Source organism: Onychostoma macrolepis, chromosome 20 (assembly GCF_012432095.1).
Source record: "Onychostoma macrolepis isolate SWU-2019 chromosome 20, ASM1243209v1, whole genome shotgun sequence".
Classification (NCBI taxonomy): domain Eukaryota; kingdom Metazoa; phylum Chordata; class Actinopteri; order Cypriniformes; family Cyprinidae; genus Onychostoma; species Onychostoma macrolepis.
In genome coordinates this window covers 21,836,244-21,863,972 of record NC_081174.1, presented here as the reverse complement: position 1 = coordinate 21,863,972, position 27,729 = coordinate 21,836,244, and the positions used below count along the sequence as shown (strand labels likewise).

The window sequence follows — 27,729 nt, the reverse complement described above, 5'->3', positions numbered from 1 at the left end:
GTGTAGATACTGTCTGCGTGGTTCCTGTACTCCATGAGTTTCCTGTCCCTCCCTATAATCTGTATAAACAGCTTGCTTTGCTCTCGGATCTAGTCAATGAGAACCGTCAACAGTCTGCACAGAATACAGATGTGGTAATGAGTTGACCAATTTACTTCCATCTCAATTAGGAAGTCACTGTCTTATCTATCCTCGAAAATCCAGGATAGCACTGTTGCGTCTAAAAATTGAGGGTTTTCTTTTCCCTAAATACAACAGTGTACATGGGGGCAATTGAGTTTGGGATTCCTGCTTCAATCTGCCAAAATGAGTTTGTACAGTGGGCCTGCAGGCAAAATGATATTCATCTGAGTAAATTATAGCAGGATATCTCTGCTGCCACGAGGCTGTATGAGATAAGGCAGCCTGTGCCAGTCTTCTTAGTTTACAGTGAACTCAGCATTTTTATATAGCCTTGTTTACAGTGAACTCAGCAGTTGCCTTGCTTAATCTATTATTTATACACGGCTTCAATTATCAAAGTTACTTAGCAAGTATAGAGAGATCCTTGATGCTCTTTCATGGTGCAAGCAGTGGAGAGCAGTTATAATTGTTAGGCTTTTAGCATTTGCTCATTTATTCCAATTGTGTTTCAGACATATTGTCAGCCATTACCCAAGTCAATTAAATTTATAACACAAGTCAAATAGAGTTAAACTAGAAGTACATAAAGGCTGATGTTACATTCAGCTAAGTTGAATAACTGCAACATTATGATATGTTAAATGTAACTGTGAATGAAAAAGCAATATAATATGCATATACAATATACAATTACACATAATATGTTTTTATTTAATAAGTTACTTGATACAATTTATGTAGCGTTACTTATTTATAGCTTGTGATATATATCGTTAGCATGAAATAAAATTACTCATCATGATATAACATTCTGGTCAACATCCTGCCAACCAGTAGCATAATACATTTTTATTATAAGCTAAAACTAAAGAAAATTACAAACTAAAAAACAAACTAAAATTACAGATTTAGTACATTTTTACATGTTTTAGTGCCCTCAAACGATTAATCGCATCCAAAATAAAAGTTTGTATAATATATGTGTGTGCGTGTACTGTGTACGTGTGTGTACTGTGTTATTATTTGTGTGTGTGTGTGTTTTATATATATATATATATATATATATATATATATATATATATAACATTTTTCTTAAATATATACATGTATGTGTGTATATTTATATATACATAATAAATGTACACACACATATTATGTACACAAACTTTTATTTTGGATGCGATTAATTCCGATTAATGGTTTGACAGCCCTTTTGTTCACATTTACATTAAGCATTGTTATACAAAACAAATAATGACAAATAAAGTACAAATAAGTATAAAATATAACAATACCAAATAAGGTATAATTATAAGGTAATTAATAATATAAGATATGCATTTTGACACAAAGTTTTAGTTCAAGTTATTTGCAGACAATTAGTTTCCTTTCTGTTTTTTGTTAAAACTGCTCTCCTCCTATGACTTCCTGTAGAGAATTCTTAAGTAAGGATGACCGGTTTCCACAAACAGTGAAAGAAATGTCCTTTTGGACAGAAAAGCACAGGGTTTGTATGTTTTTGGTTTTCCCTTCCTCTCCATTCCTGTCATCACTGGGCCGCAACCTGAACAATGGAAGAGGGTTACATCTTATTTGATTTAGTGCGTGGGAGTCTTGTTACACAAAACACACACACGCACACACTTAGACCTCAGGCTGAAATGATCAGATTCCACACAGAGGCTTTGGAATGAAGTATAAGACCTGGTTTCTATTAACCCTGATCAAGAGGGCAGTGTCACATAATAAATGTACAGACAGTCTTGAGGGTGAAACGAGCTACCTGAACCCCATAGAGATCCCCTGTGTCAACTAACAATACGACCTGCTTACGGTCAAAAACGTTTCAAGAATTGGACCGTTATTGAAATTCACAACCGTTTTTAAATATATTTAAATATTTTTTTAGCATTAAATCAGCTTATTAGAATGATTTCTGAAGAATTGTGTGACAGGAGTAATCTGCTGACAATTCAGCTTTGCCATCACAGGAATAAATTAAATTTTAAAATATATTAAAATAAAAAAATTTATATATATATATATATTTCACAATATTACTGTTTTTACTGTATTATTTTATCAAATAAATGCAGCCTTTGTGAGCATAAGACACTTTTTCTAGAAGCATTTCTAATCAGCTTCTAAAATATGTTTCATCCAATAACAGGATCAAATATATGATACTATTGTCTGGCCTAATAGGAGTGAAAATATGCTTTATTTTTACAAAATAGGGGAAGGAAAAAGGACAGGTATTTCTGTCTTATTGGTAAAACTGAGATCTGATTAGAGTCTCTTGAGACGCAGAGAGGGCAGCTGTCACAGGGTGGTACATTGTTCACAGTCACCCACAGAGGTGGCCCTTATGACATTTCAGCTAAGATTCTATGGAAGTCTGCGGGTGGACTTACTCTGGTTGTATGCATCAATGCTCTCTCTTTTCTCTGGAACTCCATGGCTCTTTGTTAGAGTGCTTTTTATGTACTGTCATTGAAAAGCTGATTGAAAATAAAAGGAAGAAAAAATCACTGAATGGTGACCTGAAAGTGGTATTTAATGAATTTGTTACTCTCAACCTAACAAACTAAGCTCTTGAATGACTGGGACAGCCCAGCAGTAGTCAAAGATGTAGCATATTGTTTTTCTCCACTAGGTGGAGACAGATTTTCAGGAGCGCGACTGAAGCTCTGCAGGCACTAACAATTACATACATTTATGAATGCATTTATGAACTTTATGAATATATTTCTTTATTTAACCTGTTTAAATTAAACAACTATATATATATATATATAGAGCAAATATAAATAATAATGTAGTGGATTTCACAAGTAAAGAAAAAAAGTAAAGATGCAGAGGCACCAAAAAAAAAAAAAAAAAACTTCAAATGAAACATTCTCCAGATTTTTATACTATATAGCGTAGATTCAAGATTAATTTATTTATAATAAGTAGATAATTTAATCTGATTGTTAATTTCTGTGTTAAGTGCATTATCATTCATGAAGTTTCTATAAGATCTTTTTTTTTTTTTTTTTTATTGAGAGAAGTCTCTTATGCTGCATGGCTGCATTTATTTGATCAAAACAGTAATAAAATATTTTTAGAATTTAAAACAACTGTTTTCTATTTTAATATATTTAATATGTAATTTATTCATTTGATGGCAAAGCTGAATATTCAGCAGCCATTACTCCAGTCTTCAGTGTCACTTGATCCTTCAGAAATCATTCTAAAATGATTATTTGGTGCTCAAGAAACATTTCATATTATTTTTAATGTTGAAAATAGTGGTGCTGCCTAATATATATGTTATGTATAATATAATATATAATATATGTTTTTGTGGAAACTGATTAATTTTTCACTGATTCTTTGATTAAAAGAAACTTGAAAAGAACAGCTTTAATTTGAAATAAAAACATGGCTTATAAATGTCTTTACTGTCAAACAGTTTAATCCATCCATGCCATGTTTGTGTCTTTGTGATATAAAACAGTATGATATGATATATGATATGATATGATAATGTGCAAGAGACTTCTGTATCTACATTGAGTGATAGAGAGGGAGAAGGGGAAGCTGTGATCCAAGTTGGCAGAGTAGAAACATCAAGGCCTGTGCTGGACATGATGATGCTTGCAATCTGGTATCTGACAAGATGGGGACATGAAACACAAGCTGCTGAATTACCCATCATCCTCTACCATCCCCATTTTAGCAAATTATTCTCAGTTCTGTGCATACTAAACAAAATAGGCCCTCTGAACAATAAGTATGAAATTTGATTGAAAAATCTCTCGAGAGATATCAAGAGAGATCTGAAGGAACTTGAGGAGATCCTGTCCATAAACACTTCATTCTTGAATGCAATTCAATTCACCCATGAACTATGACCTTAGGCAGTGACCCATAATAACTTAATTCCCCTGTAAGCCATTAAAGTGAGTAGTGGGGCACTTCCAGACCACCTTCGTGTTTTTACCTGCTAAGGTCACAGACAGGAGGAAGTCATACTGAACATCTGGAAAAAGTGTTGTGAGACTATATAAGGCCTTTCATTCCTTTTTATGTCTAAAAAACAAATCTGATGTCTCAAAAACTGACATTCAGACTGTGTAGGAACCAGACGAGATATTTCATATTCCTGTTGGAAATTCTGCTTTGTTGCAACAGAAATTACCTTCATATTTGCAGAACAGGGATAGTAGAAAAAGCAAAGAATTCCACTTATCTGAGGTTAACCACTCTTAAGAGTAAATGGTTCAGATTTAATAAAGCACAGGCCTACCCTTACCAAAAAGTAGTATACTTCAAGTTTATTTTATTAAGTATACTTAAGAAAAGTTCAAGTATATTTTTAAGTATGCTTTATGTAGTAAGTATACAAATATCATTGTACTAGGTGCACTATTTCAATACTCCTTGGGACTAAATTGGCCCACTTTCTAATATATAAATGTATACTTTTAAGTATAACAGTAGTAAACTTTGAGTACACAACTAGTTTACATCAAAGTTTTTAGCTTGTACTGCAACTTTAGGTATACTGATAGATTACTAATTAAATACTTGTAGTAGCATTTTTAGTACACTTTGAAGTATAGTCACAGTGAACTACTAGTTTAGTAGTTTTATACTGCAAGTATACTTGTAAGTTTGCTTTAAGTGAACTTTACATCATACTTTAAGTATACTGCTATATCCCTATTTAGGTATTAATTTGTATATATTCTGGTGTATGAATATCTGAACGTACAAAACATCAAAAGAAAGAACAGGTTATCTGTTTTTAAACAAAAAACATTTTATTCTAGTTTCATCATGCATTCTTTTTTTAAACAATTGAATTTGGGTAAGTTTCATAAATAACAAATAAATAAATAAACAACATTTTGAACAAAAAGCTGAAAAAAGACTATGAATTGGATTCAGAATGATAATCAAAACATCGATCAACACCCCAAAGCTTGACAGTCATTATTACCTCTTCATTTGTCGACATTTTATTCCATAACGTTACACAGTTTTGATGCTGTTTTAACACGTGGAAGCATTGTTTTGGTTTCTTCTTCACTTGTGTTTTTTTTGGGGGTTCTTTACAGAAGATGTGTACTAGCGCCCCCTACCATATAACAATGAAAACACGAATTCTCAGAGTACAAGTATAGCTCAAATATATTTAGACTTTTTCTAAGTATAAGTCAAGTATACTTAAATGTAATGTTAAGTGTATTTCTGAGAAGTAGCCTACATAAAGCCCATTTCTGAGAAGTACATGAAAAGTAGACTAAAAGTATACTTTCCTATTTTTATAGTTTAAAAGAAGTATACAAATAGCACACTTGAATAAACTTCTTTTTCGTAAGGGTATATGTGACCTTTTCTGTCCTTTGTTTTTTATTTTTCATTATTACGTTACATTGGGTTCAACCGCAACTGAAACAAATAGGCTGATGTTTGTGTTGGCCCCAGAATTAGGCTACGTTAGAAAAGTTTCTGGTCGGTTTCATGATTTCAGACATTTGAAACTCCGTAGCAAAGCTGCCAATAATTCAAAGCTGTCAATAATTTCCAGACAGTTGTAGATGGTGCAAGACTGTGTCCATGGCAACAAGCCTGAGACGAGAGAAGAGAGCATCTGGCGTGTCAACAGGTCCAAGAGTGGTAAAAACATGGCATGGAGGGGATGGTTAATATCAAGTAGTGTAAAAATTTCCTAGTGACTACTCACACATAACTAATTTTACCATTCCACTGCACTACTTTTTCATTGTTTTCCTATGTAAGCACACACTAGATGGAAGCGATGGATGCATCAGCTGGTAAAAAATAGTTCTGAAAGTGATTCACTGTTATGGTTCATCTGTCATTATCGTTATAGCTGTGGTGTGTATTGTTATCATTATAGCTAGTGTCACTTTTTTTAAAAAATGTCTTGAGACTTGAGGCTTTTTTTTTTTGTCATTCCACTGTCCACGTCTCACATTTTTCAAATTAAAAATGCGTTTTGTGTGAAAGGCCTCTATAGAGTTCCAGAATTTGTTATATTGGAGTATTTGAAATGGCTTTTTTTTTTTTTTTGCAAATACTCATCGCTTTCATAGTCTCCAGCTTTGAATATAGCCGAAGCCCGGGTAAAGATCAAAAGAAAAGGCACATTTAGTATGCATTAACATCCCCCCGTTTTAATTACAAATCTCCAAGGGAAAAAAAATCCATTTCCTGCCCTTTAATCTGATCCTATCAGTCTTTCTCCCTCCCTTTCTCTCTCTCGATGTCCACTGCTGTCCGTTCCCATTACATCAACGGTGTCATTTCTCTGATTAGGGATCTCAACCTAAACACTGATGAGACAGAGAGATGTTGGAAAAAAAAAAAAAAACTTCCTAACCGGAAGAAATTACCAAGCTGAGTAGAGTTTTGAAGTAGGTCAGATAAATATGGTTTGGCTGACTATGAAAATTGAAAACAATAAAAATTTAATTATTTACTGAAAGCCACTGCAATTGGATTTAAAGATGCTATCTAATTGGTCAAGTAGAATCAATATATGTGGGTGAAGTCATCAGAAGGCACAGGATGATGTCAGATTACATATTCACAGCTCTACCTTATGAGTCATGCTTTGTGTTGGAGTAAACCATAAGAGGAGTGTGTTGATATGTTTTAATAGGCTGAAATGTACAGTAGTGGGCAGAATATTGAATATTTCAATATAAAAAAGAGCAGGTGTTTTTAATCCCAAACAATTTACAGTGAATGTGTGCAGTGCTGAGCGAGCGAGACTGTGTTTCCAGTAACTTCCGTCACACCTCAGTGGGATTTAATTAGGGTTTTTATTCATTATGCTTCTACTGTTCCCTTCCCCTAAGATCAATACACAGACAGCACCTGGAGACACATGCTGAATCACATGCGAGTCTCTGGGGTCCAGATCCTAAGTGGTTTGGCATGTTGTGAAGATATTCAGTTGGGTCTGAAAGTCTGAGACTACTGGTAAAAATGCTTTTATTTTGACTTTGTCTAATTAATACAAAATATTTCTTTACAAATGATTAGCAGCATGTTAAATCAAAAAATACTTTTAGACCAAAAAAAGACTACGCTGCATTGATGCCTACATTATATCATCCCATCTCTTTTCATTGTGATGATGTCCCTCTCTCTTTCCAGTCAGTGTTTCAGTCATTAGATCAGGAGCACTGGCTGACTGAAGATCGTTCTTGTTCCTGTCAGAGCAATTTGGTTTGTATTATATTGCAGTACGGTACAGAGACACACCCCTTGCTTGAGTCCATCACTCCCTAATAAATGTATTTAGACCTTCTAGCTTCCTGACATCCCTTCATTTTTTGTCTTCTTCTCTTGTTGCATTCTTCTTGGTGGATAGATATCTGGGTGACGTCATATACTGAAGGATGGCTATGGAATTCTGTAGAAGAAGAAGCGGTGGTTCACAAATGTGACACATGCAGTTTATGTATTATGAAAATACAGGGTAAGACATAATATAATATAATACAGTATAAGATAATATAAATACATTCCCCAAGTCATTTATCCAGAAGCAGGGTATAATAATATAAATTTGATTATATAGGTGAAATATAATATATTTTGGAGAAAAATTGTTTTGTATTTGCTTTTGTTGTATTATTATTATTTATAATTTAATATGTATTATTATTAGTGTACAATCTATATAATATAATATATAATTCTGTTCTATAAAGTACAGGTGGGGAAAAATACAAAGTAAGGTACAGTAGAGTAATTTTTTACATTTTTATTACTTCTCATAATATAATATAACACATTTATAACATCTAAACCACTTATTACTGTACAATTAATATAATATAATAAATGAATATAACTTTAATTAATAATATAAATAATAATAAAATAATATAACGCTGTTCTTTAAACCACAGGTGGGGATATAATTTATTTTGGAAAAATACAGGATAAACAGTAGAGCAACGTCTGTTTTGAATAAATGTTCAAATATTTATTTCATATTTTTATTATTTGCCATAATATAATATAATATAAATACATTCTCCAAACCACTTATCCAGAAGCCAGGGATATAATATATTTTAAAAAGATAATATGTCATTTATATTTTTGTTATACAGTTTTGTTTTTGCTTTTGTTGTATTATTATGACTAATATTTCTTAATATGAATTATTTTTGATATTATAGTAAAGTAAATTCTAATCTCTGTCTTTTTGTCATCTACAGTATGTGTTGGAAAACACCCGTCCTCTGTTCTGCATGGACACCTGCAGTAAGGCACAAAGAGTTAACACCCCTGTCCTTCACAGTGATGGAGAAACGCTCTGCCACTCACCTCGTCCAATAGCAGCACTGGAAGATGATGTCATGCGGTAGGAGGGGTGTGCTACTGATGCTGCTGAGCTCTTGTATCCGAGGAGCACCAGGCACAGAGCAAAAGAGAGGGAGGTGAAAAAGAGGATACCAGGGAGAGAGAAAGAGACAGAAAGAGAGAGAGGGGGGAGATAGGGACAACACCTCATCAAGGAGAAAAGGTATGTGTAGGCATCTCAAAATCAAATGAGAGGAGACTTGCTTTGCTCTGATGTTTTTGTGATTTGACTTGCACTGGTTATTAAAATGAAAAGGTTACCTTTGAGTTAAGACTAAATGTGCCGCGCCAGAGGTCTAGAGGGAACTCGGTGTTCTTATAGCATGCTCTGTCTGCCATCTATAATGTATGCGAAGCAACTTTATATGCATGAAAATGGGAATGTACTGCAAATGTATCTGTATCTGTGTATAGAAACGCACCAATGTGTTAAAAGATGACATAATTCAAGAGTGCATTATGTCATTCCAAGGCAAGAGTCAGTAAACAACATTTCGCACACATAAGCACTGACTGCAGTAATTAGGGTTGGACTTTATTACTTATTATCGTGTTTTGTATTAATGTAGTCATTTGAGAGTGGATTGTTTAACCTGACATTATGTGTATGGGGCAACAATTATGTAAAGCTGTCGAATCAGTTTCTTTTGTAACAAAGAGATGTAAGAATATAGTGACAAATACAGTAACTGAAAAGTGGTAAAAAGCACCTATACATGCAGGTGTTTGGATAAAGTAGTGTGTGTTTATGTATGAAAAGGGCAGGGCAATGCTTTTCTCTTCGTGGTGTCTCTCCACAAGGTTATATGTCAGTTCTGTATATATATATATATATATATATATTGTATATATATATATGTCATAATTTATATAATATTTAATGTTTACTTTTTTCTAAAAAAAATTTGTATTCTAATAAGTGGCAGCTTTGAGGCAGAGTAACAATACAGAGATTGTGCGTGACACTCCCTGCTGCTCCTCATTTGAATTCATGCTCCTCTCTCACCAAGTGTCCCGCCACATCACAACACAACAAGCTCCTTTCAGACATCTCATGCACAATGGATCTGCATTTGATTTTTTTTTTTTTTTTTTTAAATGTACTGTGTTATTTTAATTAATTGTTAATAATTCTTATGTTTCAAAACATTTACTTTAGGCCAGAGTGTTTCATGCTTGTGCACACACTTTCCTAATCCTCTCTTTCTCTCTCTCTCTAAACAGGACCGAGTGAAGGGTTGTAAACTACACACAACACTGAATAAACATGACTTTGGCAGGTAAGCTACAAAGGTCCTCCCTGATTTCCAAACTCCAAAGCCTCCATAATCAAATTCAATATTTGAAGGTCCCCTGCAGGCCATGATTTTTTCTCTTGTAGCTACTTAAGCTGAAATGTTAACACAAGAGTTTTAGAAATAGGAGGAACAAATTTTACATTTTATATTAAAATTACATCATGATTAACTTAATCAAAATATAATTTCAAAAAGTACATATAAGTTTGTACAAATATAATATGTCCAAGATAGAGCTCAGCAGGTTCTGTTTTTTTATCTGTACTGCAGAGTAACAAATATCATGCATTATTTTTAAGCATATTTTTTACGTTCTATATATTATACTGTTATAATTATATATGAAATAAACATCATTTATTTGAAATTAACTTGTTTCCAAACAGGTTTCCTAAACACTCCCCCAAACTCCCATTGGTCAAGCAAACATATAGTTCCGCCCCAATAATCACATCATTGGTTGATTTTGTGAGCGAGCCGCCTTAAAAAAAAAATTCTACTTTTGTTTGTTACAAAAAGCGATAGAAAAGAGATTTTGTTGTTCTGTTTATATATTTAGGCATTTCATAGACGCTTTAATCCTAAACAACGTACATTGTATTCAAGGTAATTGTATTAAATTCCATGGGAATCGAACACATAATCTTGCTCTATTGTTCTAAATATTGTACGAGCGCTTTACTTGAACCGGTTAATTCAGTAATATCTGTCAGGTATTTGAGACATTTTATGTGCTGAAAATCGCCGACTGCTGCTTTAAATGAGTTAATTACTTTTAAATTGTCTAATTTTCTGCATGTAAACTAAGTATAATCAAGATCTTTGACAGAACGCAAGCGTTTGTTCATGTTGACACGGAATTTTGTCCGCACAGCATATCGAGACAAGATGAGGGAGCTCCCTCTAGTGTCACTTTTGTGCTCCTGCCTCAACTCAAACCCTGCAGAAAATCCAACGTACAAGGCTGAGGGTAAATAATAAAACATTGCTCATTGGTATTTATACGTTATAGACACATCTCTACCACTATAATACAATGAGCATAAATAAAATACAGATTCTCACAGTACTCTATGTGTGATCATTCTTGAAGATGCAGTGGATCTCAACTGGTGTGTGATTAAAGATATGGAGGTCATTGAGCTGAACAAGCGGGCCTCGGGCCAGGCATTTGAGGTGATCCTGAAACCCCCCTCTTTTGACGGCGTGCCTGAGCTTAACACATCTATGCCCCAGCGTAAGGACCCCTCACTGGAGGAGATCCAGAAGAAACTGGAAGCCGCTGAGGAGAGGCGGAAGGTTGGAATTTACACCCAAAATAAACATGCCTCTCTTTGGTCTGATTTTGATGCTGAAACAGCATTCTTCTCTCCAGTTTCAGGAGGCTGAGATGTTAAAGCATCTTGCAGAGAAGAGGGAGCATGAGAAAGAGGTCATCCAGAAGGCATTTGAGGAGAACAACAACTTCATTAAGAACGCTAAAGAAAAGTTGGAGCAGAAGATGGAAGCCAACAAAGAGAACCGCGAGGCTTTGCTTGCCGCCATGCTGGAGAGACTACAGGAAAAGGTACGAACTAACTGGCAGGGCTGTAAAGTACTTTATTACAGCACTTAGTCAATGTGAATATTGACTTGAATATGAATATTATAGTTGAATATATTTAAAAAATATTTATAAATGATAAAATAATCATAATAATAAAGTGTCCCAAATTTTTGTGACAATTACACATTCCCTTCCCTGTCTAATTATAGAATCAGTATGAATATTGTATTAGAAAGGCGTGGATTGTTTCTCCAGTTTGTTTATGCCGCAGTATTTAGCTTCCCTCAGGCACACAAATACATGCATGAACACAGGTCGAGTAAGTTTTCTTTTGTGTGTCTATTTAGGACAAACACGCAGAGGAGGTGAGGAAGAACAAAGAGCTGAAAGAAGAGGCCTGCCGGTAGAGGAGCACCGGCTGTGCAGGACTGCTTTGACTATAGTCAAGGGAGATCAAACCGGTGAAGAGAAAATAAAGCAAACGGTAGCCAATACATCTCAAAAAGGGGGACATATTGGACATTGATAATGACAATTTGCAACACACCAAGCTTTTGTGGGGTTTAACAACATCAAAACTACTTAATATTATTAAAAACAAAAAGATGTTGTCTAGATGACAATGCAAGGTGCACTAAGGGTACATTGCTTGGTATAGAGCCCAGAAGGTTGCTTCAGAGAAAAAGAACGAATGTACCAAACCGATCTTTTGAAATGACATGAAGAGGACAGGAAGAAAAATTGATGAAGAGATGCTTTTATAACCTCCATAACCAGTACAGATGAATATGTTAACATAAACTACATCTTAAAGTCACTCTTCACTTATGGCAGTACCACAAAATAATCTTTTTCCGAAACACGTGCCATCTACTGAGGCTTTGGCTCATGCTTATTTAATTATCGTTTGATATTAACATTCAATAATCAATAGAACCTCAGGCATGCTTCTACAATATACATTATTAAGCATCAGTAATCAGGTGGCTAGAGGTTTATCTATCACATTTCCTGTTGTGGCGATGTGCGGTAAAAATATGATCAAATGAATATTAGATTTGAACGTTCAAGATGCCTATAAATCCGAAAGCTCATAACCCTCTCAGATACATTAAAAGTGGAGCACAGTGACACTTTAAGCACAACTCAAAAGCACATTTAGCTTTTTTTAAATCATTATATTTGTATCATGATGCTCATCAGTAGGAAAACACATAGTGGCATCTCAGAAATGAAGAATGATATCACTCAGGTGTGAGAAAAAGATCCTCTTTGGATTTAGGAAATAGTTTTAGATATGAATGGTGCACTTTGCTTTGGCATGTCACTGAGCTTTATTCTAGTTATTTATTTTACTCGTTCTATACGAAGATAAAGGAGTTAGATGTTGGTGTCTGCAGAATCAAAAAAGAGCCGTTGTATGTGCAATGATGAGAATTGTTGTTAATCGACCAGATTTATGTGAGAAAATGGAATGTAAATGCTCCCTGTGTTTGTAATTTCCAGATGACTAAATTCTCTAGTTCAAGTCAAATAAATGCTTCTCTTAACTAAACCAAAGATTTTCGTGTTTTTTTTTTGTTTTTTTTTGCATATTAACTTGTCTTGTTCATACAATTATTGCACTGAAACAGACTATTATAAAGCAAAACTAAAAAGAAAATGTTACAATATATTTTATTAATCAAGATAATAAATATAATGCTGATCAAAAGAGTGCCACAGAAGTTTGCTGTACCTAAAAGCAGATTAGATAAACACAATATATAATACAGTAAGCGTACAGAACTAATTCTGAGGCACAACGATGGGTAGAACGCATGTACAGCCCAAACTAATTACTTTAGTCTCCAGCTGAAGGGAGTAGTGCTTAGCATTTTTTTCCTTCACTCTCCTCAAGACGTTGATCTGGTAGTAGATGGGTTTAGATTCCAGTCCCAAGTCTTCCTCACCATCTTTGGTTAAACAGCCTGTTTTTTCACATTTTGCCTCAGAGATTTTGGCTGGGATTCGTGAATCGTCATAGGATTCCCTGAATTGAAAGATTTATAAAAATTCTGTTATAAAAAAGTCAAATTAGCCAAACTACTCAAAACAATTCCAAATTGTTACAATTCATGTATTTGATACACAAGATCCTCTGCATATCACACATATGAGATTAAAGTGAACAACTGTAATGATTTATCAGATCAAAGACTCACTCGTATGTCCATGGTGACAAAGATCTGCTTGGAGACGGGGGGACAGTCATAGGGAGGTTCAGAGATGGATCCAAGATTACACATTTTCCTTTCTTTGGACACTTTGATTTACTTTTTCTTTTACCCTTTTTCTCAGAAGAAGCACCATTTAATAACAGGGCAAGCAGGTACAGTAGCAGGACACCTCTGAAAACCTGAGGAGATAAGTGCAGTGTGTTGCTTGAATGGTTTGTTTTCATATTGTTCGTTGGCCTAAAGATAAAAGCTCTTAACTTCATGAGTCATTTTTTAGGTCACTTTAGACGTTTCTGAGTTGAGATATACTGGGTTGTTGAATTTAATGTCAGTTAAAGTGAAACGTCTTAAGCCAGAAAAAAATGAATCGGTGCAAATCCCAAAAGTTTAACAAAAGATTTAGAATCAACAACAAGCCTTTGCAAACTTTTGTCCTGCAAGTCAAAAATTTCTAATTCAAGTAGCTTATTTCTTCCTTACACTTGCCTGAAATAAAAAAAACAACAACATTTAATTAATTATGTTTAATTAATTGGTGTGACAAACTCACCAATGATAGTTGCATCTTCAGAATAAAAAGTTCCCTGATGGCTCTTCAGAGCAGGTCCAGCAAGTGTCTGAGCACTACATCTAATCTTCTTCTGTTTATATGGGCTGGTGAGAAAGCCTCGAATGTCCTGATCTTGACGTAGATAGAGACAAATCGAGAGTACTATAGATAGTCATCTTGAGATCTGTCATCATGTATTTTTGCAATATCAGTTCTTTTTTTTTTTCCATATGTAATGTGAAAGTAGGGCTAGAAGGCTATTCATTGGATGTCCTTCTGTTTCGCTATATGTTTAATTTTGTGCTCTCCCACGTTCTCACGTCTCACCCACATACTGTACACATCTGCGGACTTCTGAAAAACTGCATTTTATATGGGTCAGCAGCCTTGAAAGGTTCTGAAAGATGGGTTTTTTGGTGATAACGTGAGACAAAGTAACCCATATACATGTGATCTAATGCATATACAGGTGCATCTCAATAAATTAGAATGTCGTGGAAAAGTTCATTTATTTCAGTAATTCAACTCAAATTGTGAAACTCGTGTATTAAATAAATTCAATGCACACAGACTGAAGTAGTTTAAGTCTTTGGTTATTTTAATTGTGATGATTTTGGCTCACATTTAACAAAAACCCACCAATTCACTAATCTCAACAAATTAGAATATGGTGACATGCCAATCAGCTAATCAAATCAAAACACCTGCAAAGGTTTCCTGAGCCTTCAAAATGGTCTCTCAGTTTGGTTCACTAGGCTACACAATCATGGGGAAGACTGCTGATCTGACAGTTGTCCAGAAGACAATCATTGACACACTTCACAAGGAGGGTAAGCCACAAACATTCATTACCAAAGAAGCTGGCTGTTCACAGAGTGCTGTATCCAAGCATGTTAACAGAAAGTTGAGTGGAAGGAAAAAGTGTGGAAGAAAAAGATGCACAACCAACCGAGAGAACCGCAGCCTTATGAGGATTGTCAAGCAAAATCGATTCAAGAATTTGGGTGAACTTCACAAGGAATGGACTGAGGCTGGGGTCAAGGCATCAAGAGCCACCACACACAGACGTGTCAAGGAATTTGGCTACAGTTGTCTTATTCCTCTTGTTTACAAAGAAAATCTTTAGAAAATAGAAAATCTATGGGGTATTGTCAAGAGGAAAATGAGAAACAAGAGACCAAAAAATGCAGATGAGCTGAAGGCCACTGTCAAAGAAACCCGGGCTTCCATACCACCTCAACAGTGCCACAAACTGATCACCTCCATGCCACGCCGAATTGAGGCAGTAATTAAAGCAAAAGGAGCCCCTACCAAGTATTGAGTACAAATACAGTAAATGAGCATACTTTCCAGAAGGCCAACAATTCACTAAAAAAAATTTTTTTATTGGTCTTATGAAGTATTCTAATTTGTTGAGATCATGAATTGGTGGGTTTTTGTTAAATGTGAGCCAAAATCATCACAATTAAAAGAACCAAAGACTTAAACTACTTCAGTCTGTGTGCATTGAATTTATTTAATACATGAGTTTCACAATTTGAGTCAAATTACTGAAATAAATGAACTTTTCCACGACATTCTAATTTATTGAAATGCACCTGTACATGTCCATCATGCTGATTGTGGCCATGCACATTAAAAACCTAAAATGTCTAATCTAAATGTGTCTAGCCTTCCTATTGAGATCTTAATGTTTCTCAACTGATAATCTTTCTGACCAATGTAGGGAGACCTTCAGAAAATAATTGGGAAAACTTTTCCATTTCCTTAATCACCTGAATTCTAATTTAAATGATCCAAGTCTTATATATTGTAACACAACATAACATCAGTATAAAAGCCCACGAGGACTCTTCTTTCATCAGTAACACAGTCAAATGAACACATTAACTCCTTAGAATAAGGTTCAATTTGTTAACTTTAGTTAATGAATTAGGTATCATGAACAACATTTTTCATTTATTAATCTGGGTTAATGTTAATTTATAAATGCAGTCTTTGTAATATTTGAATAATGTTTATTTATGCAACTTGGAATGTTAAAATCTTTTCAAAAGTTTAGGTCAGTACAATTAGTTTTTTTGCAAGTAATTTTACAGTACATTTATACAGTAATGATGCATCAAATTTATCAGATGTAACAGTGAAGATTTTTATAATACGAATTATATATATAATATGAACTTGCTATTACACAAATATTTAGTAACTATTTTAAACACTGATAATAAACAGAAATGTTTCTTGAGCAGCAAATCAGCTTATCAGAATGATTTCTGAAGGATCATGTGACACTGAAGACTGGAGCAATGGTTGCAATTCATCTTTACTACAGGAATGAATTGCATTTTAAAATAGATAAATCTAAATAATTATTTATAATTTTAATAATGTTACTTTTTAACTTTTGTATCTTTTGAATTTAACAAGAAGTAATATTAATATTATTAATAATGCTGTAAAAGTATTGTAACTTCTTGTGAACTGCTTTAACGCAGTTAACACAGCCCTAAAGCGTTAACTCTAAAGTGTTAGAGCTCATCAGGAGCGCTCGTGAAAGGGTTACACTTGGTGAATCAGTGTTAAATTTGACCCAGATACACCAACTGGCACTTAGCCCTACACAAAGTTCTTATACTCCCCCACTAATTTCAATTTAGGTCACTAAAGTGCTGACTTGGTTCTTGAAACAGTATGTTCCAGCAGCCAACACTAGCACGACCACAAGCATATGATAACATCTCCTGAGTCATTCTTAGAACATCACAAGCAGATGAGAAAAACAACAATGGCATGTTTAATGTTGTACGGCATAAGAACCAGTTGCAAAAAGTTGCAAGAATGTAAGATCTGCCATTTACTCACCTGCATGTCATTTCAAACCTGAAACCGGTCTCCTGTCTTTTTGACCCTATTGTGTAATTGGAGTCAGTTTATTTGTTAGGTTCCCAAAACATTCTTCACACAAAAAAAAAAAAAATTATATATATATATATATATATATATACACACACTATATTGCCAAAAGTATTGGGTCACCCCCTTCTAGTGAACAGGTTTGACTACCTTAGTAATTTCCATGAGTACAAATCTTAATGTTTAAGCATATAATGATATTCTAGGGAATTGTGTGCTTCTAATTTTAAAGCAACAGTTTGGACAGGACCCTTTTCTATTCTAACATGACAATGCCTCTGTGTATAAGGCAAGGTTCAAAAAGAAATGATTGATTTAGTCAGTGTGGAAGAACTTGACCGGTCTGCAGAAAGCCAAGTCCTAATCCAAGCTGAACACCTCTGGTGTGACTTTAAATGCAGATCTTCAGCCAAAAACTCGGTAACACTTTATTTTGATGGTCCCTTTTGAACATTCTGTTGACACTAAGTAATGTTGCAACTACTTGTCAACAAACTCTCATAAGAGTATTAGTAAACTGTTTGCTTTATATCTACTAACTCCTTATTGTGTTGGCCTCCCAACAGATATTCCACTGACTATAAGTAACTTTGCAAGAACGTGTCAACTTAATCTAACCCTAACCCTACCAGTCAACTAATACACTACTAACACTCTAATGAGAGTTAGTAGAAATGTAGGTGTAACATTACTTATAGTCAATAGAATGTGTTAAAGGGACCATCAAAATAAAGTGAAACCAAAAACTCTTTACCAAACACCAATGACTTGTACATATGGGTACAGTCATTTCAGACACTTCCACAACTGTTGCAACAGAGATGGAAATACAATTTCTAAATACATGAATTATGTTTCTGTCTTTGTTGCCACAGTTTTGGAAGTGCCTTTTTCTGTTCTAAAGAAGGGGGTGTCCCAATACGTTAGTCCATATAGTGTATGTACAAGTCATTGGTGTTTGGTAAAGAGTTTTTGGCTGAAGATCTGCATTTAAAGTCACACCAGAGGTGTTCAGCTTGGATTAGGACTTGGCTTTCTGCAGACCGGTCAAGTTCTTCCACACTGACTAAATCAATCATTTCTTTTTGAACCTTGCCTTATACACAGAGGCATTGTCATGTTAGAATAGAAAAGGGTCCTGTCCAAACTGTTGCTTTAAAATTAGAAGTACACAATTCCCTAGAATATCATTATATGCTTAAACATTAAGATTTGTACTCATGGAAATTACTAAAGTAGTCCAACCTGTTCATTAGAAGGGGGTGACCCAATACTTTTGGCAATATAGTGTATATATGTAATTTATTTATTTTTTGTCATTGTCGTCTTGTCTGTCGGCGGTAATAGCCTTGGGCAGCACGCCAACATATATTTTTGTTCTCCACAAAAGAAAATAAAGACATATGGGTTTGGAACGACATAAAGTAAATGATCACAGGATTGTAGGTTTTCCCCCCTTAAGGGTTTCTCCAGCTCTCACGCAAACATAAAGTTACTGTCACCAGTTTTAAAGAACCGGGAAGCTGGACAGTAAAAAGACGCAGCTCGAGCAGAAAAGTTTATAAACGAGGAGCTGCACTTTGCATTTAAATCATCATTTGCTCTACATCTACGAGACAATCCAGTCATAACAATACAGACAAACTTTACCCACACTAGACTGAAAGGGCAATGAGGGCAAACAGTAACTGTAATGACTGGGAATGTCTAATGCATGACTAGCTTGAGGTTATGTGGCTATTTGGTGTTAAAAGAGCAGAGATTTATGCAAAGCTAGATTTTAATCATTAGTCTTTTTGTATATTACCTATAGTATAGAAAAATACAATTAAATCAATGAGAAAACCTTTTGGACAATTTTTATTGACAGAGGCAGAATAGACAGGACAGAAAAAATATTGAGATGGGGGAGACTGAAACCTGCATCTCCTGCTTGAGCACCACAGCTCAATGTGTGGAGTACTAGGCCACAACTCTAACTGAACAACTGTATTCTGAACATTATTCTGACACCAGGTTTTTTTTTTTTCTTTACATTCTCGGTTGTTTTTTAAATCAATAAATCAGTATTTACAAGTTGTAAAATGAAAAAATAAAATAATCTGCAGACACTGGTCCAAGCTGTTCTTAAGAAAAATATAAAACCATAAGAAAAGGCAAATTTCTGAAGAAGTCTAAGAAAGCTAATAAACAAACAAATGTTATATAGAGAAAAACAAACAACTAAAAATGTCTTTGCAAGAATCAAACTGAATTGTTTAATACATGCATTTGTATGCATGTAACAAGCATGTGAAAAAAATTATAGTAAGAAAAATCAATGAAAATGTCTCGAGTGAATGAAAATGTTAAGAAATACATGCATGTGTTTGCATGTACAAAAGTACGGAAATAAACATTGCACACATATTGCAAATCGTCTGAAACAGAACTACACTTTTTCATTTCTCTTATTCTCCAAAAAACACATTTATATAAGGAAGATGATGTCGTCGGCAACCATAACCTGGTTGTCATCCTGCATACGGCTGAGGGCGGCACGGGCCTCAGTTTCTTTAAACGGTGATGGGCAGCTCTTGTTGATGCCTTCCATCAGAGCAATCATGCCAACTGACTGAGCATGAGAAGACCGGAACACCTCCAGCAATGCGGTTTTGAACTCCTTCAACCTGAAGTAGAAACACACACGGTGCGTCAGACATACAGCATCCAAAACAATCAGCCATCCCACAAGCGATGCAGTTTCTGTTTAGAACTTAATCAGAAACAGTACTTCAAAAGAATGTGACAACCCTTTAAAAATGCTGAGTGTAGAGATACCGAAAATCTCAGCAGACAAGCCCTGAATGCTTACCTGCCATCAGACAACTCTGTGTGACCGTTCTGATCAGGAGTGTCCATTGGCTCCTCATCCTGCCCAGCAGGAGCGGGGGACTGAACTGAGAACAAAATAAATTATTAATCAATTGAATGTGCATTTTATGTGCATTATGATAATTACAATTAAAATACAATGTAATTTATTGTAATCAGTTATTTATAGTTAATTCTGACTACTTAAAAAGTATTTCTTGAAAAAAAACAAGGATTTTTCAAAATTATTTAAATGTATCAATGTTATCAGTACAGTTTCTACTTTAATATATATTTATGTAAAAAAAAAAAAAAATTCAGTCATCGTTTTTCAATAATGATGTTGCATTTACTTTAAAAATCATTAAGAATAAATTGAACCCATACAATATAACGTATATATAGAATGTTTGTTGTTGGTTTAGCTTACTTTGTGGTACATCAGTCTCAGTATTAAAGTCATAAGGATCATATGGCTCGCTGCCCTGAGATGCTCTGCGCTCAGAATGGCGCCTCCTACAGGACAAAGAAGAGAAAACTCCGTCAGAAAATTCAGCTTTGCCATCACAGGAATAAATTGCATTTAAAGATATTTAAAAACAGAATTTTTATTTAAAATTGTAATAAGATTTCAGAATATTATTGTTTTTACTGTGTTTCTGGTCATATAAATGGAGCCTTGGTGAGTGTAAGTGACAAGAACATAAAAAAAAAATCTTTTGAACAGTAGTGTATTTTCTAAAATTCACAAACAAATGATTTTGCCAAGCTATTATGGAATAACACTAGACCTTTTTCTCTGTGTTCGAGGTGTGTCTTGTACTTCATCTTCCTCCTCTTCCTCCGACGAGGCTGCATCTTGCTCTCCATTTCTAGAGCGTTTACGTTCCTTCTCCAAAACCTGAGGAATGGGGAATAAGGGTCGAATATACTCATTTAATAGATATGAAATTAACTAAAGTGCAACAAAAGTACAACAAATTAATAAGTAGAGATCGGTAAATGCTATGTATATCTATACTGTATCTATTTCTTAAAAAAAAAAAAACACACACAATCTCAAGCATAGATGTAATTACATATTACTGAACTAGTAAACAAGTGTGACAAATGAGCTAAACATAAACAAACAGACCTTCTTGAAATAGGCAAACTGCACAAGCTCCACAGCAACTTCTGTGTCCACCAGTTCCACAACTTTGCTCATGCGAGCTTTGGCATGAGCTGTAGAAAGACGGATCAAAGTCTCCAGGGTTCTAGCAGTGACCGGTGACGTCTGAGGACAAAACACAGCACAGATTCATCACAGACAATTCGTTACCTGATAGCATACAAACTTTTCCAACTATTTCCCAATACCTGACTAGCAAACCAACTCACTCATAAGCTTGTTGAGTTTGTAAATGCGGCTGTATTTACCCGTGCAATGTCAGAGCCCAGCTGCTCCTGGCTGCGCAGTCGTGCGTACTCCTCTGCAATGTGATTGGCTGCATCTTGAGTCAGAACAGGAGAAAGAGCCTTGGCAACGTGGATGTACTTCCTCATGAACGCTTTACTCACCACACGGTCCCTAAAAAGACCACAAAAAAAAAACATTTAGCTGAGTATAACTTTCTTTTAAGATATTTACATTTACATTTAGTCATTTTGCAGACGCTTTTATCCAAAGCGACTTACAATTGGGGAATACATAAAGCGATTCATCTTGAAGATGCAATCAGACAGAGGAAGTGCTCGTAATACCAAGTCTCAGGCATTGTTCAAATAAGTACAAGCTAGCAAGGGAAGGAATAAATAAAGAGAAAGAGAAGTTTAGGATGAAGTCAACTAGTGTCGAAAGAGATGAGTTTTCAGTTGTTGCTTGAAGATTGACAGGGATCCAGCATTCCGGATAGGGGTGGGAAGATCATTCCACCAGCCAGGAATGGTGAACGAGAATGTTCTGGAGAGTGATTTTGAGCCTCTCTGTGATGGTACCATGAGGCGTTTCTCATTAGCAGATCTCAGACTTCTGGAGGGGATGTAGATTCTTAATAGTGAGTGCAAGTAGGCGGGTGCTGAGCCTGTGGTTGTTCCATATGCAAGCATCAGTGTCTTGAAGTTGATGCGAGCTGCGACTGGTAGCCAGTGCAAGGAGATAAAGAGAGGTGTAACATGGGCTCTTTTGGGCTCGTTGAAGACCAGCTGCATTCTGAATCATTAGTAGAGGTTTGTATGTGTCTGATGGAAGTCCAGCCAGAAGAGCATTGCAGTAGTCCAGCCTAGAAATGACAAGGGCCTGGACAAGAAGTTGTGCAGCATGCTCTATCAGAAAGGGCCTGATCTTTCTGATGTTGTGTAGTGCAAACCTGCAAGATCGAGCAGTCTTTGCAATGTGCTCTTTGAAGGTCAGCTGGTCATCAAAGATTACACCAAGATTTCTGACCGAAGTTGATGGGGTAATTGTTGATGAACCTAACTGGATCGTGAAGTCATGCTGTAGAGTCGGAGTGGCAGGGAAGATAAGAAGCTCAGTCTTTGCCAGGTTGAGCTGTAGGTAATGCTCTTTCATCCATGCCGAGATGCCCGCCAGAGAGCCTAAGATCCGTGCAGATGGACCAAGAGCAGGACCGCGAGATCTCTGACCACGTCTTGCGCATGCACCGCTACAGAGATCCTCATGAGCAGGATGGAGCAGGTACAAGCTGATACAGAAAACATTTTATACTAGATATTTTGTGCTATTTCTGTGCAATTAGGGTCATCAAATGGAGTTGCTGAAAGATGGAATAACAAAGTATTTTAACGTTTGTGTGTTTCAGCTCTTTCTCTTGGTGGTGCAATCGATGCACTGGCTACTGAAGACCCTGATGCAACTCAGGAGGAAGAAGAGGAGATATAATGTTACAACAGTTCAAATAAATGTCAAATAAATTCTGCGCTTTTGAACTTTCTGTTAATGACATAATCCTAAATATATCTTGGTTCCAACAAAAATAAAACCATAGGGTCCTGCTTGAAGCCATGTGGCAACACCATAAAGCAGTCATAATCTGATCTTAGTTAGTCATTGTCATTTGTATTAGAGAAGAAAGCACAGAAGGCAGAGTAAATGAAGTGGGCACTTCTCCTTACTTGAGTTTTTTGCTGCCATGGAGGAGTGGATTGTGTTTCTCATATACTTGTAGCTCCTCTTCTTCCTCCTGAGTTGCATCAGGGTCTTCAGTGGCCAGTGCATCGATTGCACCACCAAGAGAAAGAGCTGAAACACACAAACGTTAAAATACTTTGTTATTCCATCTTTCAGCAACTCCATTTGATGACCCTAATTGCACAGAAATAGCACAAAATATCTAGTATAAAATGTTTTCTGTATCAGCTTGTACCGGCTCCATCCTGCTCATGAGGATCTCTGTAGCGGTGAATGCGCAAGACGTGGTCAGAGACCTCGCGGTCCTGCTCTGGGTCCATCTGATCCAGCATGATGAAGAGCAAATCAAAACGAGACAGCAAGGAGTCCTGCAGACCGATGTTCTCCATGGGGGTCTTATACTGATCGTACTGCAGACGAAGAGAGAGAAACAATGAAAAGACGCAGGCTAATTCATAAAATATAATGTGAATTTTAAGGAAAAGACTAGTAGTTTCTATTTGCATCAACTATTATCCAGATCCTTGTTCTATCAAGTCTGATTGCATGAACTCAACTGGATATTTATTAAGAATAACATTATGAAATGATGCAAGCCATTTTACGCCGAGATTCCAGATCTAACCAACACCAAATGAAGCACTTACTCGGCCATAGACGGGGTTGGCAGCTGCCAGGACACTGCAGCGGGCGTTCAGTCGAGCGTGGATGCCAGCCTTGGCGATGGTGACGCGGCCCTGTTCCATGACCTCATGGATAGCAGTGCGATCCATATCTGACATCTTGTCAAACTCATCAATGCAGACCACACCGCGATCCCCCAAAACCATGGCACCAGCCTCAAGACGTCGCTCACCTGAGAGACAGACACAACTTAATATTAAGAGTATAACCAAAATAAGCAAAGATGTTATTAATGAACCTATGGTTATTTGTGTTGACGGAGCTTGTGAAACAGTACCTGTCTCTTGGTCAGTGGTGACGGCTGCGGTCAGACCTACACCTGATGAGCCTCGGCCTGTGGTGGGAATGGCACGAGGAGCAGTGTGCAGAACGTACCGGAGCAGCTGAGACTTGGCCACTGAGGGGTCACCTGAGAAAGAGAGAGATTTATGCTGAATTTAAACGTGTTCATTTACTAATAATTTAGCGTAAATTGATTATGTTTAAAGCTACCAATTAGAATATAATACTCTCAATAATATTTTATCACACTAATATATTTTTGTTCAAATCCATACCACAGATTTTCCCCTTACAATCAGTAAATACATTTACAAACAAAATGATATTTAGACTTGTCTAAATCCGTTATCATTTTAAAACCCAGTAAATGGATAAATAGCACCATCTGCTGGGTCTGTAAAAAAAATAGCACCCAAAAAAGTCATTAAAGCGCTGAAGTTATTTTATCTTAAGTCATTTTACTCCTTTTTAAAATGTTAAAAATAAAAATAATAATAATAAATCACTCTACAGAAAACCGAAAAAATTACAATAAAATAAAAAATGAAAATCAAGAGGGCTGCTAAGAAGTAAATGTAAATTCTGTTATAATTTTATTTTAAAATACTTTTTAATTATTATTATTACTAACTAAATAATAATAATAATAATTTATTTGACACTATTATATCACTATTACCATTTCTCTCACAGAGTATGAATAGAGTTTTTATATTTTAGGAAGGGGGTACTTGCAAGGTGATTATCAAATTTGGGGCATCAAACAGTTTGAAACACCTGGTTTAGATCCTCAGAGTCATTACAACCTAAAGCTTACTTATTAATTTTGATGTCATATAAACTTTACAAGTAATTTTCATAGATATCTACAGAAAATAGCAAAAAATAAATAAATAAATAAAACAGGTTTTATCTAGGTCTAATTTTATAGTTACAAAAAAAAATACTGTGGAGTTCTCAAACTAATGTCCAGCACAGAAGGCAATTTGTAAATATGAGCTATTGATTTCACCCTACATGTTTCTCATTATATTAAAACACTGCCTGTGCAAATCTAAGCAAGTAAATACCTATGAGAAGCACATTGATGTCTCCTCTAATGCGTGAGCCATTCTCCAAAATCTTCTCCACCCCTCCCAGAAGCATACACAGGATTGCCTTCTTTATGTACTCGTGACCATGAATACTGGGGGCCAGGGAGCGAGCCAACTGATCAAACACGTTCTGCAGCAGGAGAAAGACAAATAAAGTGTTCATATTAAGAGAACATAACTTTACAAAACACTTGTGTCCAAATTAGTGATGCACTAGGCATGTGCACAAAGGTTACATGTCCAAATCCTAGACACATTCCATCCTCTTACCTTAGAGCGAGTTCTGCAGAAGCTCTTGATCTTAGCCACATCATCTGCAGAGAAGTAGTGAAAGACTTCTTTGCTCATCTGTTTGACATGGCAGGCGATCATGATGGTCCTGAACATACACACAGGGGGAACAAACTTATCAAAGTTGTAGCAATTAATATTATAGATATTTATACATTTTAAATAACAATTCTACAATAAAACTGATTTTACACTGAAAATATTCCAAAACAGCTTTACCTGAAGGTACCCGAGGTGAATCCGCCCTTCTTGCCAGGCAGGCAGCGGTAGGTGCCGATCACCTGCGTACGGTCCCCTGGCTTTATAGCATCCACCAAGTCGTTGTCCAGGATGATGTCCACAGAGCGGGGCAGCTGACCAGCAGGGGCTTTCTCTGGCATCTCCTGCACTGTGATGGTCTGGTGGTCCTTATAGATGGACAGACCAAACTCGGTCTCCAGTGGATTGTTCTCCTCGTCCTGAATGGATCAAATATAGAGAGTGAGAACACTAAAGAAAGCATTTATGAACCATCTAGACCAGGGATTATCAAGCAGTGGTCCAGAAGGATGCTACAGTAAAGTTCAGAGGAAAAAATTGCTGTCTGTACAATATCACACTCACTATTTTTTCTCACAGACTCTAAATACGTATGTATAAATACATAGGTGACTATGTATTTTAGAAAGGGGTTCCTTGCAAGGTCATCATCAAATTTGGGGCATCCAGATATTTGAAAACTTCTCGTCATCAATATCTGTGCTATTCCACTAATCTAAGTGGTCAGGTGGGACAAAGTACCTTGGTGGGGTAAATGGCACTTGAAGGAAAGGCATCCAGAGAGGTCATATCAGTGTATTTGCGCTCCATGGTCTTCTTAGTGGCTGGACAGTAGTGCACACTGCGTACTACTTTGGGACGCACCAATGAGCCTGTGAATAGAAGGAGAACATTTTATCCATGCACCATCCATGCAACATATGAACTCTTTAAGTACATAAATAAGGTTGGACCTACATTTGGTGACTATGCCCTCCAAACACACCATGCTACCCAACAGGCGAGAGGTGAGGGTTCGAGGGGAGACGTGTTTGCTGCCAAAGCTGCCCTCCAGACCGATGAAGAACTCTTCGTGTTGCTTGGCATAAGTGGCATCTATTGAAGCCACCAGATCTTTCAGAGCACGCTGGAACGCCAGAAGCTCTTCAAAAGCATTATTCAGTAGCCTGAGGACCAGAGATCGTTCAATTCAATCAAAACATGCTCACAATTTATGCATGCGTACACAGTACTGTAAAGTGGAAGTGAAGAATATGGCTAAACATACTTGGCTGCTCGCTGTTCGTTGCGGCGGCGGAGGTCGTTGAGGTTCACAATGAGCCTGGATTTGTTTTCGCTGATCATCTGTCGCACTTTGCTCTGATAAATGCCCTGGTCTTGCTGGAAAAAGGTAAAATCGCAAATAAAGTTGTCAACAAAAACCTTTTTTAATAATTTATATTATGCTTCATACGAGTGGGCCTTTGTTCCTATTACTCACACGAACTTCTGTAGTTTAGCAGTTAATAAACATATAATAAATGCTTTATACTTACATCATCGTCAAGAAAATCCAGATAATCCCTCTGCGCCTCCCTCATTTCCTGATCGTCCACAACTTCAGCAGCCATTTTTTTTCTGTATAGCTTTTAAAAGCGTTGAGAAATGGACTGTGCAGAACACCTCGTGTCGGACTCAGCACTGTTGTGTGTCTTTTCGCGCCACCAGGCTTCTGTCGCTGTGGAGTCCGAGTGCTGATTGGACGACACACCGGTGACTCATCAACATATTCTGTCTCCTGGGCTGCGGCGTCCAATCAAATCCACAGAATGAAGATTCGCCCGGCCCGCTCGAGTGTTTCGCGCGAAAAGAGTGATGGTGCTGCGCATGCGCTCACAAACAAATACAGCATTTGCGGAATGCGGAGGAGCAGTTGTAGCGAGTGATACCTAATGATGGTCGTTGCAGACAACAAATATGTTAATGCCCCCACTCAGACAGTATATTTCAGTGGAGGCATTAGTTCTGTTTAAGGCTATTTTACATTTTTAAATACAGGCCTAAAAGTGTTATAGTTGCCACTGTAAATAGCAGTAGGCTATGAAGTTTTCTTACTTCAAAGCAGATGTTAGGCAGAACGACAGCTTCAATCACCATTCAATTACACTGTATAGAAAAGATCCAATGAAATGAACGGTGACTTAAAATGTGATTCTACTTAACATTTTCTCTCCTGTAAAAAATCTACAGTACTGCAAGGGTGCTGATAATAACTGATACGAATAGTACAATATTGGTCCAAAATGCTTGTAATTGTGTACATTT

The 27,729-nt window shown here is 36.2% G+C and overlaps 3 protein-coding genes across 3 annotated transcripts; 1 reads left to right on the top strand and 2 right to left on the bottom strand.

Moving 5' to 3' along the window:
* The first annotated feature begins 8,548 nt into the window (after nucleotides 1-8,548).
* On the top strand, nucleotides 8,549-12,918 carry stmn4 (stathmin-like 4). Its single transcript, XM_058754828.1, has 6 exons — nucleotides 8,549-8,686; nucleotides 9,748-9,803; nucleotides 10,696-10,791; nucleotides 10,915-11,120; nucleotides 11,197-11,388; nucleotides 11,715-12,918. Exons 2-6 carry the CDS (start codon nucleotides 9,791-9,793, stop codon nucleotides 11,772-11,774), a joined length of 567 nt encoding a protein of 188 aa, XP_058610811.1. The 5' UTR covers nucleotides 8,549-8,686; nucleotides 9,748-9,790; the 3' UTR covers nucleotides 11,775-12,918.
* Nucleotides 12,919-13,058: 140 nt separating this feature from the next.
* il17a/f3 (interleukin 17a/f3) lies at nucleotides 13,059-17,021 on the bottom strand. The gene is made up of 4 exons (XM_058754829.1): nucleotides 17,002-17,021; nucleotides 14,137-14,268; nucleotides 13,572-13,765; nucleotides 13,059-13,399 (listed from the first exon to the last, which is right to left on the bottom strand). Exons 2-4 carry the CDS (start codon nucleotides 14,149-14,151, stop codon nucleotides 13,156-13,158), a joined length of 453 nt encoding a protein of 150 aa, XP_058610812.1. The 5' UTR covers nucleotides 14,152-14,268; nucleotides 17,002-17,021; the 3' UTR covers nucleotides 13,059-13,155.
* A 1,874-nt stretch (nucleotides 17,022-18,895) lies between these two features.
* On the bottom strand, nucleotides 18,896-27,142 carry mcm3 (minichromosome maintenance complex component 3). Its single transcript, XM_058756958.1, has 17 exons — nucleotides 26,961-27,142; nucleotides 26,693-26,805; nucleotides 26,383-26,591; nucleotides 26,167-26,297; nucleotides 25,606-25,844; nucleotides 25,366-25,474; nucleotides 25,072-25,225; nucleotides 23,997-24,128; nucleotides 23,683-23,891; nucleotides 23,271-23,445; nucleotides 23,020-23,146; nucleotides 21,325-21,475; nucleotides 21,041-21,181; nucleotides 20,697-20,806; nucleotides 20,336-20,421; nucleotides 19,907-19,991; nucleotides 18,896-19,721 (listed from the first exon to the last, which is right to left on the bottom strand). Exons 1-17 carry the CDS (start codon nucleotides 27,033-27,035, stop codon nucleotides 19,523-19,525), a joined length of 2,445 nt encoding a protein of 814 aa, XP_058612941.1. The 5' UTR covers nucleotides 27,036-27,142; the 3' UTR covers nucleotides 18,896-19,522.
* Nucleotides 27,143-27,729: the final 587 nt, after the last annotated feature.